At 36.8% G+C, this 17,855-nt stretch overlaps 2 protein-coding genes and 1 long non-coding RNA gene across 4 annotated transcripts; 2 read left to right on the top strand and 1 right to left on the bottom strand.

Annotated features, from left to right (window-relative positions):
- The first annotated feature begins 3,850 nt into the window (after positions 1-3,850).
- Positions 3,851-4,792, top strand: LOC139190455 (protein TUNICAMYCIN INDUCED 1-like). The gene is made up of 2 exons (XM_070810761.1): positions 3,851-4,295; positions 4,432-4,792. Exons 1-2 carry the CDS (start codon positions 4,179-4,181, stop codon positions 4,609-4,611), a joined length of 297 nt encoding a protein of 98 aa, XP_070666862.1. The 5' UTR covers positions 3,851-4,178; the 3' UTR covers positions 4,612-4,792.
- Positions 4,793-7,771: 2,979 nt separating this feature from the next.
- LOC139191338 (uncharacterized) lies at positions 7,772-8,149 on the bottom strand. The gene has a single exon (XM_070812068.1). The coding sequence runs from the start codon at positions 8,147-8,149 to the stop codon at positions 7,772-7,774; it is 378 nt and encodes a 125-aa protein (XP_070668169.1).
- Positions 8,150-11,854: 3,705 nt separating this feature from the next.
- Positions 11,855-15,538, top strand: LOC139190452 (uncharacterized). 2 transcript variants are annotated; one of them, XR_011574686.1, is made up of 3 exons: positions 11,855-14,299; positions 14,396-14,468; positions 14,944-15,538. It is a non-coding gene; the product is annotated as an uncharacterized lncRNA (long non-coding RNA). The 2 variants fall into 2 exon arrangements; XR_011574687.1 differs by having other exon boundaries at positions 14,603-15,538.
- Positions 15,539-17,855: the final 2,317 nt, after the last annotated feature.

Raw genomic sequence — 17,855 nt, 5'->3', positions numbered from 1 at the left:
AATCAGAGGCCTTATTTCTGTAGCTGCTCAAAAGGGGTGGTTTCTACCTTGATGTCAAGTTGGCTTTCCTAAATGGAGTTCTATAAGAAGAGGTGTTTGTTGATCAACCTCAAGGATTTGTTCTTAAAGGACAAGAGCACAAGGTGTACAAGCTTAAGAATGCACTTTATGGCCTGAAACAAGCTCAGAGAACATGGTATGGAGAGATCGACTCGTATTTCAATGAAAGGGGTTTTCAAAGAAGTGAGAATGAACCTACCCTCTATGTCAAAACAGAAGGTACTTCAGATATCCTTATTGTTTCCTTATATGTTGATGATTTGGTTTATACTGGAAGTAGTGATAAAATGATCTTGAATTTCAAGAATGACATGATGAGGAAATATGAGATGAGTGATCTAGGCATGTTGCATTATTTTTTGGGAATTAGTATCATTCAATCAAATAATGGTATCTTTATTACTCAAAAGAAATATGCAAAAACACTTATAGAAAAGTTCAAAATGGTTGGTTGCAAGCCTGTTGCAACACCTCTAGTTGTGAATGAAAAGTTTCAAAGAGAAGATGGTAGTGGTTATGCTGATGAATCTGTGTATAGAAGCCTAGTTGGGAGTTTGTTGTATTTGACAGCGACTAGACCCAATATTATGTATGTTGTAAGCTTGTTGTCCAGATTTATGCACAAGCCTACTTGCATTCACTATGGAGCTGCAAAGAGGATCCTAAGATACATACAAGGTACACTTGACTTTGGTATTATGTATGAAAGGAATGTTTAGCCCAAATTGTATGGGTTCTGTGATAGTGATTGGGGAGGTAGTGTGGATAACTTGAAGAGCACATCTGGCTATACTTTTACACTAGGGACTGGTGTATTCTTGATAGGGATTTTTACTACTTATGTGAACGGGCTTAAATCTCCTATTTTACTTGCAAGAATCACAAGGTTATTGTAGTATAAACGGATTTCGCAAGGTCATCTCCACAGGGATTATTAAATAATTCGAACTAATCAGATTCCATTTAATTATTGTAAAGTAGAAATTGAAGTGATTGATTTTATAACCTAATTAAAATAAAAACGAATTTAATGAATTAAAATAAACAATCTGCAATATTAGGACTAGAGAGAAGAAAACAGTTCTGAGAAAATCAAATTAAGAAAGCACTAGGGTTCCACCATCACCTAGCAATCCTATGAATTTTTACCCATTACTTATGATCTATACATGCTACTTTGAAGGTTAGATTTTCCTAATTCATATTCTACTTGGAATCTCCAACATAGAACGTATATCTAACATGCAACCCGTCCAGACGTTTGGATCAAATCTGAACATGAAAGACTCATTATGCTTTATGAAAATCCTTTGAAAAACCATGCAATCCTTAAGACGTTATATTCATCCTAAGTGAATTTACAATTATTAATCACAAGAAGCCAGCGTCAATTTCAGGGAACCTTCCGACCAAAATTGCATCAAATTACTTTTCTAAAAATCCTAATGGTGATCAGGCATTAAAACAATTAGATAGTTTTTATCCCGGTGATTAACAATTCAAAGTACGCATGCAATCAATCATAAGAAATTAAATAAAAATCACATATTCATGCTAAGGCTCAAGGCTTCGCCCTAGCAACAGAAATTAGTTCCGCATATTCATAATTGAAATCATAGAAATATCTCTTAAGAAAAGGATTGAAAACACCTTCAAGTAGAAAATCTTCAAAACCCTAGCACTTCTCTCTGTCTCCAACATTGCATAAAATAAAGCGTCCCGTAATAAGGTAGACGGCCAAGCAATATCTGCCAAGCCTCCTACACAAACCCTCGCCAACTAAAATTAATAAAAACCCTAAATAAGAATAGTAAAATTCGTCTAAAATCTGAACAGCTACGTTTTGGCCCATAAGATGCTCCAAAACTGGCCCAATATAGCTGGATTTAATGTTTGGAATATTCTGAACACTTCTCCAGAAGGCCACAAACCCATCCGAGGTCATCTTGGGCTCCAAAAACGCAATTTAAGCCTAAAAACGTCATTTTCCAGCACTGCGCACTGCTTCTTTATTTCATCGCCAGAAAATAACCGCTTGGTGGAACAATCCCAAATTTTGATACGATCAAGCTAAGTGACTCACGAACGTCCTCCAACTGGAATTACTCCAAAATTCGTCCATTTGGTCCTGTTTTGCTCCAGAGGAAGTCGAAAGTCCTATATTGAAAATACAATTAAAAGTATTAAAATTCTTCCAATATATTAACCAAAATATACTAAGATTAGGGTAAAATATATAATATAAAATCTACTCATCAATTCTCTTGGGCATCTAAGAAGCAGAAATCAGTTGCACTATCAACGGCAAAGACTGAGTATGTGTCGGCTTCAATTGCAACTTCTCAAGCAGTGTGGCTGAGAAGAATTATGCAAGATTTTGGTGAGAAACAAGAATCAGCAACTCATATCCTTAGTGACAACAAGTTAGCTATTGCCATGAGCAAGAATCCTGTCTGTCATGGTAAATCAAAGCATATTGCTCTGAAGCATCACTACATCAGAGGTGCTATGGAAGACAAGGAAGTGGAAGTAGTCTACTGCAAGACAGAAGACCAAGTTGCTGATATCTTCACCAAGGCATTACCAAAGGACAGATCCATCTACCTAAGAGAACTTTTGGGAGTGAAGCAGCAAAGCATTAAGAGGGAGTGTTAAAGTTAATCCTTTGCTTCTCTTTTCTGTCTATTTTTTATGTCTTTTGTGTAATTTGTAATGTTTTGGGTCCCTGATCTTTTGCCACATGTATGGCTTAGATTTGTGTAAAATGGCTGACTGTTGTCTTTTTCAATCGATCCATTTCCTTATCAATCGACCTATGTGTTGAGTCATAAATATCAGAAAATATCTCTGAATGAAAAGCACTCCGTTTTACAAAAGCTCTCTGCCTTCTTATCTCTCCCGTGCCCTGCTACCTTCATATAAAGATTTCCATCTTTCTCATTCTTATTCAAGTTTTATTAATGATGAAGATGCTCTAAAATCCAACAGTGTTGCCAAAAATGCTCTCATTCTAGAAATGGCAATCCGTTTGATTGTTTAGAAAAAAAAAAAAGAAAAAGGCCATCCATTTGGCTCAATTCCTATGATTACGTTCTTGGTTATTTGTCAGAACGTCCCCATTTGCTACGAAAACATGACGAAATTGTTGCAGTAAGCATGTTTTACTAACCGTGTATTTAGAACATTGTTCTTGCAAGAAATTTTATCTGCGGTGATCATGTCTCCCTAGACATGATCAAACGAAACCCGTTGTTCTTGGTAGAATTTTTCTATCCAGCCTTCTATCAGCTTAATTTCAGTTTCCCTTTGCTCAATAAACCACTTAGGATCTTCTTTTGTTGGAAAACGCAGATCTAAGTGATGTGCACCTGAGAAACAAAAAACAAAAGAATTTTATTTTTAATAGAAGAATCTGGGCAGTTTCCCGAATGGGCTTTTTTCATATTTGCCCGAATTGGGTTTTTATTTTTATTTTTTATTTATTTTTATTTGCCTGAATGGGCTTTTTTCTTGTTTGCCGATGGGCTTTTTCCTATTCGACCGACTAGGTTTTTTACTATTTGCCCTGATGGCCTTTAATTGCTTTATGGGATTGTTTTTGTCGGTCGATAGGATTGTAGTCCTGCCCGACGAGACTGTTTAGTCTGAACTGCAATAAAATAATTTTAAAAAAATTATATGTTTTATTTCAACCTACCTTTCTTTCCTATATGCATTAAAAAAAAATTATATGTTTTATTTCTACCTTTCTTTCCTTATATGCATTTTGTCTTTCTTTTCCTTAAAAATTGGACTCCAGGTATGCTGTCCCGGACTCTTATATCTCATTTGTGTCTTTTTTTTATTTTTTGACAAGTGTATCTTACTTGACACCAACATCTAACATTGTTAAGTTTTAATAAAACTAATTAATAAATATATAAAAACTAAAAACCCAGCCAGCGTCCCAAGAAAATTAGGAAAATAGGAACAATCCCAAGAAAAAACGCTCCCACTTTCCCCAGTCAATAAAAGTTAATCCCAGAATCCAAAATCCAAATCAAACCCACCATCGATTTCATCCCCAAAATCCTAACATTACAGTTCCGATTCTTCCAAAAATTCCAAATCCAAAAACAATGGCTCTCAAACCGCTGTTTCTGATCCTCCTAACGGCACAATTCCTACCGTCTTCTCTCTCTCTGATTTCCGCGCCGGAGCTCCGCCCTCCCTACGCCACCCCCAGAGCCATCTATGTACGCCCCCTCTCTCTCTCTCTCTCTCTCTCTCTCTCTCTCTCTCTCTCTCTCTCTCTCTCTCTCTGTGTGCAATTGGAGTTTTTGGGTTCGATTGGTTGATTGATTGATTGAGATTTGGTTGGTTGATTTGCAGGATTTGATGGAGGCGATCTTGAAGGGATTAGGGTTTCAAGCGGAGGATCTAAAGGTGTCGGGGTTCGATGTGAGGGACGCGCAGGTGGGGCATTCAGTGGTGTACGAGTTTGACGTGGAGGTCGACAACAAGGTCCTATCTTTCAAGCTTCTGGAGGACGTCAACCGCCTGGGTTTTTAGTTTTTATTTATTTATTAAAACTTAACAGTGTTAGATGTTGGTGTCAAGTAAGAGACACGTGTCAAAAAATTAAAAAAGAGACACAAAGAAGACATAGAGTCCAGGACAGCAAACCTGGAGCCTAAAATTTGACATTTTACCATTGATATTTGTATTTTACCATTTAAACCAATTTTCCTAATATCTTTGTGTATGAGAGAACTCATTTTGAAATGTTGTTACCCAAAAACATTACCTGGCTCTTCGTTTCCCTCTTTATTTCCCCGCCTTCTGTACAATGAAGGTCGAACGGGACAAAAGCTAACATTCCTAGAGATCCATTGATTCCCCAAAGTAAACTCAAACCCCATATCGCTCCTTACTCTCATAGAGACATTTTCAACATCTGAAGCAAATCCGCGCCAGCTTTATAATCCTAGGCCTTTCCTACAACCTATTCACCTTCTTTTAAACATTAATAGGGCTAGCCACCTAGTTAAGGAGGATACTAGTCCCGTCTCCTCCTTTAGGCTCATTAGTGTTTTAAAAAATGCACCTTAAGACGCCCCTAGGCGACTTCCAAGGCGGGGCGAAGATGAAAATGCCTCTGCCCAGCGGGAATAGTCTTAAACTCGCCTAGATGTGGTCGAGGCACACCTAGGCACCTGAGGCATTCAACTGCACGTGTCCTTTTTTTTTTTTTTTTTTCTAAGTTGCTGAATTTTGACTGAAATCTTTTTAGTTGCAAGGCTAGTTGCATAGCGAAAAAGATGAAGAAGACGGTGTCGTAACGAGTAGTAGTTTTTTTTTTTTTTTTTTGCTGAGTTTTCATTTTCTTTGTAGTTTTTTTTCCTCTTTAAACTGACCCCACTTTTTAAGACATTTATTCCCCCACCATCTTCCTTTCTATTAATTTTTTGTTTTAATATTTTTTTTTGCTCATATACAAGATAGATCTCAAAAGATAAGCATAACTGGCTAGCAAGAAAAAAAATATAAGCATCTTTGTGTTTTTATTATTTTTTTGTAACGTTATATTATTCATTTCTTAAAAAAAATGTTTGGCCTATTTGACTGAACTGTATAAAGGACAAAGAGCGAGAGGTGTCGGCGTAACAGAGAGAGAAAAGAGATATGTAATTCTGAGGTGTGTGTTATATTACCCCTTTATGCTTTTATTTATAGTAGTAGGATAGGTTTAATCCTTACCCTAATAGGATTACATCTCTAATAGGAATTAAACTACTAAAGGGAATATACAAGATACTCCTAGATATACTAGGATTTACACAATCACATTCCTAGTCCAATAAGACTGCAACACTCCCCTTTGAGTGTGTAAATACTTCAACAAAACGTCGCATCAGATCTTCAGCAAATAAGGTAAAACAATTGATGAATTCGTCGGCACAACAGGTGAATGCGAGTCTCAGATATAAGAAAGTAAGTATGCATTGGTAGTAAAACTCACAAAACCTCACTATGGTAAAACCCAAGGCATGGGGAAAACCCATAAACTAAGGAGAAAAGTGAGAACTATGCATAATGTCTAAAACAAACGTCAAACAGGACAAAAGTAGTGAACTTAACGGAGTATGATCATCCTAGGATGGGTGCCTCGTCAAAACTTCGTTAGGTAGAAAAAACCTAGTGGGAAAAATGCTCCTAATTGTAGGGAAAAAAAGTACATTAAAATCAAGTGAGTATGCTTCATGATACTCCCTCTGAGTTAGACATAACTTTCAAATAAGAGAACTACAAGCTATTCAACATAGATAATTTACGAAAGCCGATTCCTTGGACAAGCTTTTGAAAAGTAGACTTGGGCAATGACTTGGTAAAAAGATCGGCCAGGTTGTCTTGGGAACGGATTTGCTTGATTTCAATGTTCTAATGTTGTTGTTACTGGTGAGAATAAAAGAACTTTGGCATTATGTGCTTGGTGTAATCTCCCTTGATATATCTCTTCTTTAACTGCTCGATACATGCTGCATTGTCTTCAAAGATCATTGTACAAAGGTCAACAACGGAAGTAAGGCCACTAGTGTTTCGAATGACTACTCTCGACCAAAAGCACTTTCACAAGGCTTCATGCAGGGCAAGAATCTCAGTATGGTTCGAAAAAGTTGCAACTAGTGTTTGCTTGGTAGACCTCCAAGATATAGCGATGTCTCTAACGGTAAAGACATAACTCGTTTGAGAACGTGCCCTATGTGGGTCAAACAGATAACCAGTATCTACGTAACCAATGAGGTGGGAATCAACCCGAAGACCGAGAGGGTGGCTGCTCTTCTCAAGGATTCGTGGGTGTAGAACAAGCCCAAATCCGTCGTACCTTTGAGGTAGCGAAAAATATCTTTAACACCATTCCAGTGTCTGCGTGTAGGCGTATTACTGTATATAGCCAAAAAATTAACAAAAAAATGAGGTGTCGGGTCTAGTGCATTGAGCCAAGTACAATAAAGCACCAATTGCACTTAGGTATGGAACTTTAGGCTCCAAAATCTCTTCCTCATTCTCCTTGGGATGGAAGGGGTCTCGTTTAGCATCTAGAGTTCGAACGACCATAGGAGTACTCGTTTAGCATCTCATTTAGCATCTGAAACCTCTAGAGTTGTAGTAACATCTTTGAGATGTTCACAAAGTTAGTCTCACGACAAGAATGATATTTGGCAATAACCTTGGGGGTAGCTCGGCATACGTGTGACCAATGATCTTTTGATCCACAATGGTAGCACATGTCCATTTCAGTGGAATCCGATTGAACGGTAGATTTTCCCTTATTCTTGAAGTTTGGGGCCTTTGGGGCAAAGGGTTGGCGCTTCTGGGTTAAATTTCCTCCCTTAGATGGGCTTCTGTTTGGCAGAACTTGGGCCCGTGGTGGGCCTTGCTACCCATTACCATCACCATGACATGGTTTCCGTCGGTTGTGGCTGCTAGAATTGCTCACATACATTTCAGGCGGAGCGTTCGAGCCAGTAGGTCAAGATTGATGATTCTTCATCAAAAGCTGGTTCTACTTTTTAGTGAGAAGTAGAATAGATATCAAATCCAAAATTTTGGTGAACTTTTGTGCCCTATATTGTTGATGCAGGACAATATTGGTGGCATTAAAGGTTGAATAGGTCTTCTCTAGGAGATCCTATTTTGTTAAGTCCTCTTTACATAACTTAAGCAGTGATCAGATTCTACAAACTTCAGAGTTGTATTCGTTCAAAGACTTAAAGTCTTGGAAGCATAAACGTTGCCAGTCGTGTCTTGCTTCAAGCAAGTGAATGTCTTTCTGGTGATTGAAATGATCCGCCAAAGCGAGCCAGAAGGTACGTGGATCCTCCTCTGGAAGGTACTCGGTCTGTGGTGCATCATAGATGTGTCTTTGGATGAAGATCATAGCAGTAGCTTTTTTAGCTTCATTGGCGGGTTCATTATCGATTAGTTCCTCGATAGTAGCTTTAAGACTCTTTGCAGTGAAATAGAGTTTCACATCTTGAACCCACTTCAGGTAGTTTCTTCCAGAGACTTCTAGAGTGGTGAAATCGAGCTTGTTCAAGTTCGACATGTCCCTAAACAAAGGGTACAACAAAACGTGGTTAGTCATATGGAAAGCCATAGACATACATTGTAGAACATTCGGGTTCTATAGACATGTATTGGTTTAATTTAAGCATGAAAGCAACGTGGTTTCATGTGGTAAGTTTTGAATAAAAACTTCGGGTTTCAAAGGCACTAAATTCGAAACGACAGGTTCAATTTAATTTATATAAGGGTACCTGCAAGAACCCATAATACAATATACAATAAAGTGTAGTGAATTGGTGGATTGCTTCAGGAACCCAAGTGTAAGTGCGTCAGGATTACGAAAGATAGTCAACGATTTCAAAGAAACAAAATAATTTATTGAATCGTTAATGCCAAAAAGTGGACTTTAGGCAAATAATTTTGGATTAATTGTCAGACTAATTGATTGCTGGTCACTTTAATTAATTCAATAGATTGGACCATACAAGGTCGATCATAGAAGCAAAAATAATTATAACATTTGGGTTAAAATTATAAAGAATACCAAAAATAGCATTGGATTTGAAAAACCATAGCCCAATAGCAGTGGGCTTAGGTGTCATGAGAAGAGCAAAGCCCTAAAGGGCATATTAGGCTCGAGTGGCCATAGAAGCAGCCCAATACATGGCTGCAGGCCACGGGCCGAGAGATGGAAGGCTCAGTAGCAAGGCTGCTGGCAATATAGGCTGAGACCAGTGCATGGGCCAAGCCCAATGATGAGTATATTTTATATTATATATTTTACCCTAATCTTAGTATATTTTGGTTAATATTTTGGAAGAATTTTGATACTTTGAATTGTATTTTCAATATAGGACTTTCGACTTCCTCTGGAGCAAAACAGGATCAAATGGACGAATTTTGGAGTAATTCCAGTTGGAGGACGTTCGTGAGTCACTTAGCTTGATCGTATCAAAATTTGGGATTTTTCCACCAAGCGGTTATTTTCTGGCGATGAAATAAAGAAGCAGTGCGCAGTGCTGGAAAGTGACGTTTTTGGGCTTAAATGACGTTTTTGGAGCCCAAGATGACCTCGGATGGATTCGTGGCCTTCTGGAAAAGTGTTCAGAATAGTCCAAACATTAAATCCAGCTATATTGGGCCAGTTTTAGAGCAGCTTATGGGCCAAAACGTGGCTGTTCAGATTTTAGACGAATTTTACTATTTTTATTTAGGGTTTTTATTAATTTTAGTGGGCTAGGATTTGTGTGGTGGCTTAGCAAATATATTGCTTAGCCGTCTACAGTTTTAGACTACGCTTTATTTTATGCAATATTGGAGACAGAGAGAAGTGTTAGGGTTTTGAAGATTTTCTACTTAAAGGTGCTTTCAATCCTTTTCTTGAATATATTTTCTATGATTTCAATTATGAATATGCGGAACTAATTTCTTTTGCTAGGGCGAAGCCTTGAGCCTTAGCATGAATATGTGATTTTTATTTAATTTCTTATGATTGATTGCATGCGTACTTTGAATTGTTAATCACCGGGATAAAAACTATCTAATTGTCTTAATGCCTGATCACCATTAGGATCTTTAGAAAAGTAATTTGATGCAATTTTGGTCGGAAGGTTCCCTGAAATTGACGCTGGCTTCTTGTGATTAATAATTGTAATTTCTCTTAGGATGAATATCACATCTTAAGGATTGCATGGTTTTTCAAAGGATTTTCATAAAGCATAATGAGTCTTTCATGTTTAGATTTGATCCGAACGTCCGGACGGGTTGCATGTTAGATATACGTTCTATGTTGGAGGTTCCAAGTAGAATATGAATTAGGAAAATCTAACCTTCAAAGTGGCATGTGTAGATCATAAGTAATGGGTAAAAATTCATAGGATTGCTGGGTGATGGTGGAACCCTAATGTTTTCTTAATTTGATTTTTCTCAAAACTGTTTTCTTTTCTCTCTAGTTTTAATATTGCAGATTCTCTTATCATTAATAGTTAAATTCGTTTTTAATTTAAGTATTTTATAAAATCAATCATCTAAATTTCTACTTTACAATAATTAATTGAAATCTGGTTTGTTTCGGTTTATTTAATAATCCATGTGGAGAATGACCTTGCGAGATCCGTTTATACTACAATATCCTTGTAATTCTTGCAAGTAAAATAAGAGGTTTTTATCGCATTCACATGAGTTGTAAAAATCCTATCACCCAACCAAAGGCTAGCTTGTGGGTGATGCGAGGAAGCCCCAGCCGAAATTGGGTTTTCGGGTCAACGGGCCGCATGGACAAGCCCAACAAGCCAAAGGCAAGGCAAAAACCCAGCAAACAGTGATAGGTCATGCTACCGTGGACTCAGGTTGGACCGTAACCTTCAGGCCCGTGTGGTAGTCAACCCAGGCCACGCATGGTCCAAGGTGTCAAAATGACAGCGTTCTCCATGCAATTGGTTTGTAGGCCAATGCGGTGGTCCGGCTATGGTTCCACGGTGGTGCAGTAGCAGTGCTGCAAAAAAATCCCAGTTTTTTTTTCCTTTTCTTTTTTTTTCAAATTCTAAGGTTAAAAACCTTAATTGCTTCTAAATTAATTTCGATACTTTGACTCACAAATTTCACATAGCATAATTGTGTATTGCATGAACAAGTATATATATTGACAAAATATATGAACATATATATAATTGAAAGGAAAATATAAATATAGGGAGTTCATGCATCAAGGTTTTTTTTCAAATATCTTATATGAAGAATTAGATACTGACATATATATGAAAGTCCCAGAAGGACTTAAGTTTTCTAAAACCCACTAATCATCATCTCATCTGGCGCGAAGAAAAAAAGGGGGGCCTTCCTTAACTAACAAACCACGAGATATGTTCTCAATTAAATTAAAGCGATCATTATATGGGCTGAAACAATATGGACTAATGTGGTATAATCGTCTTAGTGAGCATTTGATCAAAGAAGTATAATCGTCTTAATTTATTTTAGAAGAATCTGATTGGTAGAAAACAATTGAAAGCCTTAGATTTTGTAGAAAAGAGCCTCCTCCTACGATCCTTCAGTTCCTTAGCTTCTGGCAAGAGCGTGTTGATAACGTGTTGTAGGCTTATTTGACTGAACTGTATAAAAGACAAAGAGGGAGAGGGGCAGGCGCAATAGAGAAAGAAGAGAGACATGTAATTCTGAGGTGTGTGTTGTATCACCCCCTTATGCCTTTATTTATTGTAGTAGGATAGGTAGAATCCTTACCCTAATAGGACTACCTCTCTAATAAGAATTAAACTACCAAAGGGAATATACAAGATACTCCTAGATACACTAGGATTTACAAAATCACATTCCTAATCTAATGGGACTGCAACACTATAATCCTTATTTCTGTCGACTGTACGTATCCCACCAAAGTATTATGTAAAACTCTCGGATACATATAAATAGGCACTTACGTAAGACTCTAATTGTTTAGTTTCGACTCTATTTGTGTGATTGATGATTAATTTGATTGCTTGGTCAATTGATTGATTGTTGATTAATTTGATAGTTTCGTTGATTATTGATTAATTTGAAGTTGAAGAATGCTTGCTTGGTTGAGTAATATGATTGCTTGGTTAAACGTGTTTGTGATGTGAGTTAAACTTGTTTGTGACTTGTGTACTTTTGACTGACAATGGATATTTGTTTTACAAAGTATTATTATACTTAATATATATTTAAAAAATTTAGGTCTATCCATGAAATGCCTTGCCTACACCTTTGCCTTTTAAAACATTGAAGCTCGTACATCCTTCGTCTCATTCCTAGAGGTGTGGAGAAATTGGAGACCATCCCTTTGGGTGGCAAAGAAGAACCAATTGGAGGCCATCATAAATTGTGTTTGTTACTTTGTCAAATTTGAAATTCCATGCTTAAAATCTCTAATATTTCCCTTCAGCATCGTCATTTACAATTCCATGATCAAAGCATATTCCTAATCTGAAACCCCATTTGTTGCTTTGTCGATTTATAACATGATGGGGGTGCAAGAAAATGCCTTGGGCGACAAGTTTACTTACCCTTTTGTGTTGAAGGCTTGGGCAAGGGAATCGGCTATAGACAAAGGGAGGGAGGTTCATGGTGTGGTTGTGAGAGTTGGGTTTATCGTGTAGTTGTGAGAGTTAGGTTTGATTTCAATAGGTTTTTGTGTAGTTCTTTGCTGAACTTGGTTTGTGAAAAAATTGAGAGTGTAAGGCAGGTGTTTGATGGATTCACAATGAAGGATGTTGTTTTCTGGAATACTATGAAAATGGGTTATGCTCGAAACTGGATGGTTTTTGAAGCTTCTGATGGTTTTAGGGAGATGGTGGAAATGGGAGAGGTTAGACTGAATGAAAGTGCAACTTTGGCATTGATATCGACTTGCATATATAGTATCAGAAAACTTGAAATTTGGGAGAGATTCATGAGTTTTTAGGATATATGTGAGTTTTGGGTTGAGTGTGAAAGTGGGAGCTGCATTGGTTGATTTGTATGCAAAATTTGGCTGTTTTGACTATGCATAGAGAGTGCTTGAGGGAAAGCCTAAGAAGAACACTGGTGTGGAACACTTTGATATGTGGCTATTCCTTTAACGAGCCTTCAAATGAAGCAATTGATCTTTTCAGGGAAATGTTTTGTTTGCATGCAAAGCCCCATAATTTCATGATTTTAGGCTTCTTGTCTGCTTGTGCACAAATGGGTGCTATTAATATAGGAAATTTGGGTTCGAATAGTCTGGGATATGTTTATTGGTACATCTTTGGTAGACCTGTATGCAAAATGTGGTTCTATTGAAGCAACTAGAGAAGTGTTTGATCAAAAGGATAAGAAAACTGTTGCGACATGGAACGCTATTCTTTCTGGATAGGCATCATATGGGCAGGCTGGATCTGCAATGAAGCTTTCTGATGAGATGAGAAAATCAACTGCCATCCTAGATACATAACCTTCCTTTCAATTTTACATGCTTGTGCACATGCTGGTTTGGTTGGGAAAGGTAAGCAATACTTTGATTTGATGGTGCAAAATTATAAGATAGCTCATAAAGTTGAGCACCATGGTTGTATGGTTGATCTTCTTAGGCGAGCTGGATTTCTAAAGAAGCAAGGATGCTTATTGAGAGGATGGATAGTGAACCAAATGTAATTGTATGGGGATCACTGTTTAATGCTTGTAGCATTCATGGTGATATTGAGGTAGGAGAGTGGGCGGCTGACCATATATTCGACTTAGAAGCAATAGGCGGGTGCTCCTACGTGCTCTTAGCAAATATGTATGCTGAAACACGAAGGTGTGACAGGGTAAAGCAATTAGAAAGGCAATGGATAATGTGAGTATTTGTAAGCTACATGGATATAGCATAATCGAGATTGGAGATGTAGGTCATGAGTTTCTAGTTCCTGACAAGGCACACCCTAAATCAGAAGAGATCTACTAGGTGTTGGATGGATTAAGCAACAAGCTCAAGATGGCAGGCTTGATGCGATTGTCTGCTCTAGATCAAGGGTATCTGGAAAGCAGCTGAGGGACAATATGTTGGGGGTTAAAAAGACTTCACTACTTTGGAGATGTTTATCTCACAAAGAAGAATGTAATGCAGTGGAATTGATAGGCAAGAGAAAGAAAGAATACTCAAAGTATTACACAAGATTTTTATTCACTCACAAACGTAGTACAAAAGGAAACACTCAAACACTCTTAGAAGCTTTGTTGCTTCTTCTCACTTCTCACTTGCCACTCTCACTTCTCACTACTTGCTCTCTTGGTTGTTACATCACATATCTTAGCACCTCACCTATTTATAGGCAAGGTTTGACTTTGGCATTGCTAGAACTTTCTAGCTAATGCTTAACAACCACACATTTTTACAAGATTCTATATCTTTCTACAAAAAGCCTTAGATATTTATGCATGCATTCCACCAACTTGAACTTTGCTAGAACTCTCTAGCATGTGCATGGATCTTTTTTTGTGTATGGGCCGGATCAATTGTCTTGAGCCAAGACAAGATTACAATTCAACACAATGAACTCCTAGAGAGATTTCCTAAAAATGGGAAGATCGGAAAAGGAGATAAAGTGATCGGAGCAGTTTCCTTTCTAGGGGCATTTGGATTTGTATGGAACATTCCAGATTCCGGAGATGGACGAGTGATCTCAAAGATTATTTGGAGATTCATTTCAAGGTTCAGTTCTTTCCTTCATTCATGGACATGTTTTGTGAATATCTGTCACTGCATTTTTGTTTTCCTTCTTATGTCTTAATTATTAAACTCATGCAGATGGCCTTCTAATTCTTCATGGAACATGGTGTTATTGCAGAACAATTTTATTATCATTGACATTTCGTTTAAGGTATAAAGTTATATCTCAAATATATCCATGGTTTCTGTCATTTATACTGTCAGATCGTTTCCTGTAGTTCTCATTTTATGTTTTGGATTAGCGTTTCTAATATTTTTGTACTTGTTCATGAATTGTTGCAACAGTGTTGCTGCCGAGGTTAGCATTGTGATTAATGAAAAACTTGAGAAGGACAGGTAACTGAAAGTCCACATATTTAGGCCAATTTAAGAAACTAATTAGGTGTACTGATTAGTTTCTGAATTTTCTGTTTGTTTTGTTTATAAGTGTACTAGTTAGGTCTATTGTGCATTCTTCAATGGCCTGATAATGTTTTTCCAGATCACTATCCAAAAGCTCGAAAGAGGTATGTGGACTGGAAACGAAAGGAGTAAAACCATGGTTGATACTAGGTTCTAAATTGTCTGTATGGTTGATAATGAATTGAGAACTCAGAAGCAACCATTGCAATTGCTGTATCTATTAGGGATCATATGCAACCATTTAAATTGGAATTATGGTTTTGAATTGGGGGAATCAGAAGTTGAGGGACCAGATGTGGCAGGCTGGCAGCTATGTTATACTTCATGGGTGGTGCAATCTTTCCTCATAATCCCATTACAGTGATTCTACGACTTGCAGTTTCTTACTCTCTTATTCCCATATTTGTTTTAAGGAGGGAGGGATCGACTCTTCGGAGTCTCCCTTGGGTGTCCTCCGCTTCGACAGATTAACCTGCCAACGATCGCGCCTATCACAAGATATTACGGAGTTTGGTCTGTACCCCCGTTAGCATACATGGGTCTCTCTTATAAATAGTCAAGTTAAATAAGAAGATCAGTTATCACTATTTTCTATTGAAACTCCATCTTATTCGGTTTCTCTCAAACTATTTTTTTACTCGGGCAACGAAGGTCCTTTGGCAGACACCCTTCTCTTTTGACGAAAATTTACATTCACAAAACCAATTATGTGTATCTTGCATGAAATAGTTGTTTTATGATTCACTTGTATTTTTACTAAGGATTGGTTCCAAAAACACTTTTACCAAAAACCTTTCAGTCATTTTAAAAACGTTTTCTTACAAAAATTTTGGAACATCTGTATATTTTAGCTATGTAACTCCTGTGAAACCTTGGAGATGATTCTAACACACAAAAAGACAGAGGGGAAGGAAGAGACACGGTCGACGAGTAAGGGATTTTATCTATTTATTCTTTTATGTAAATGATTGAGGCTTTGTGTGTCACATTCGTCGGCAAACTATATCAAGAAAAATAAAAAATAAAATCCGTAGACACTTGTACAAGAATATCGAATCATGCCTGCAAACGTGCTCGTAAATTTATAAGTTAAACAAAAAAACAAAGCAATCTTAAATTTATAAGTTAGATAAAAAAATAAAAAAAATAATAAAAAATAAAAACCAAGGCAACACCCGCTGCTTTTCAATGTTCTCACTTAATTAACCTTTCTTTCATTTTCTTATACCTTGGACATTTCAACCAGAATATCAAGGGCATCTGAGAATGCATGATTGTGGTGGTTTGACCATAAAATAATATGCCAAATAATTTGAATGCCTTAAAATATAATCCATGTCGACATAAAGGCATGAACATTTGACCTAATACGTCTGTCTTTTTCATTATCTGCAAATTCTCGCGTCATTGTTATAAATTCAGTTGACTTTTCTGTATAATTTACGACATGAGATGCTTAGGCCATTTCTAATCGAAGGGTCCAGAAGGCCAGAAAGTAGAAAATAGTCTAAAAACAATCTCCAACCGAGAGCTAGACCAGAGGGCTCGTGGGCCCCACGGAATCTAAAAGGGCCAAAGGGTTGGCCACAAGCAGCCAACCAGCCAGCTCGAGTTGGGCCAGAGGGATGAGTATTCCTGTTGGTTATAACCGACAAGAATACATTTATATACAACCGACAGGAATGCTTAAACAAAAAGCTAGGCATTGTATTCAAATTTTTTTTTTTTTGGTTTTTTGGGCCAATTTTTTTTTTAATTCTTAAAAATTCAAAAAAAAAATTCCTATAAATACCTAAACCATTCCTTAAATTTAAGTTCTATTTTTGTTTTTTTTTGGGCCAGTTACCGTTGTAGTTTTTAAATTTAAGTTGTTGTTTGATTTGAATTTAAGTTGTTGTAGTTTTTAAATTTAAATAATAAATTATATTTGGCCCTCGGTTGAAGACGGTTTTTTGAGACAGGGCTAAAACAAGCCCTATGGTCATTTGGCCCTCAGTTGGAGACGGAGGCAAATATGGCCATGTACTATTCATTAAAATATTAATATCTTAGAGGGTTAGAGGGCTAAAACGAGCCCTCTAGCCAGCCCTTGGTTGGAGATGGCCTTAGATGCCCAAACCACTTCAAAGCATACGTGGGATCTATGGAGATGATGTAGATGCTTATAGAATTTTTTTTTTTTTATAACAAACGATATTATCTATACAAAAAAGTCAAGGAAGTAGGCTAAGTCTCACAATGGGCTAGCAATAATGTGGTTTAAATTCGTCTTTGACAAGAATTGAACATAAGACCTTTCACTTACAAGTGAAGAGGAAAACTAGTAGAACGTAGTCTAATTGACATAGTTATAGTTTATTTGTAATCTTTCAGTCATTTGTTTAGCGGCTATGCCTAAGAGATCAACAAGTATAATTCATTGCTTATTTAGAGGGAAATCTTAACGCCCAAGTTATTGCCCCCATAACCTCCACCACATTACACACTAGCAGAAAAAGGGCAGAGGCCACATATAATTTTGCCACGGTGGGACTTTTAGAAAACTTAAAGCTACTTTTTTATTTTAGTTTTTAAAATTTGGGTTTTAATATTCACTTTTTTTTATTAAAAAATAAAAATAGTTACCATACAATTTTTTATTTTTTATTTTCAAAACATGAAACTAAAAATTAAAAATAAAGTGATTAACAAACGACGTCTTAGTATTTATAATAATTATTTATTAGGACAAATGAGATCAGGATTTTATTATACAAATGAGATTAGGACAAATGAGATTAGTATTTATAATAATTATTTTTTAGGTCTTAAATTAAATTCGATAAGGATCCGGTCCGATCTGATTGGATTTGGATCGACAAATCATATTCAATGATCTGAATAAGTACGAAATTCGTTAATCCAATTATAAATGAATTCAAATATGGATAACGGCTCGATTAGATTCGGATAAACAATGTTGACTTCGTTTATTTGGCTATCTTCTTTATAATTTTTTTTTTAACAAACGGTATAATCTACGAAAAGGGGATAGGCTTAGCCTCATAATGGGCTAACAATAATGTGGTTCAAATTTCACATTTGACGAGAATCGAAACTAAATCTCTCACTTACAAGTTAAAAAAATACCACTAAA

This window comes from Malus domestica, chromosome 02 (genome assembly GCF_042453785.1).
Source record: "Malus domestica chromosome 02, GDT2T_hap1".
Taxonomy (NCBI): Eukaryota; Viridiplantae; Streptophyta; class Magnoliopsida; order Rosales; family Rosaceae; genus Malus; species Malus domestica.
This window is presented reverse-complemented; position numbering and strand designations above follow the sequence as displayed.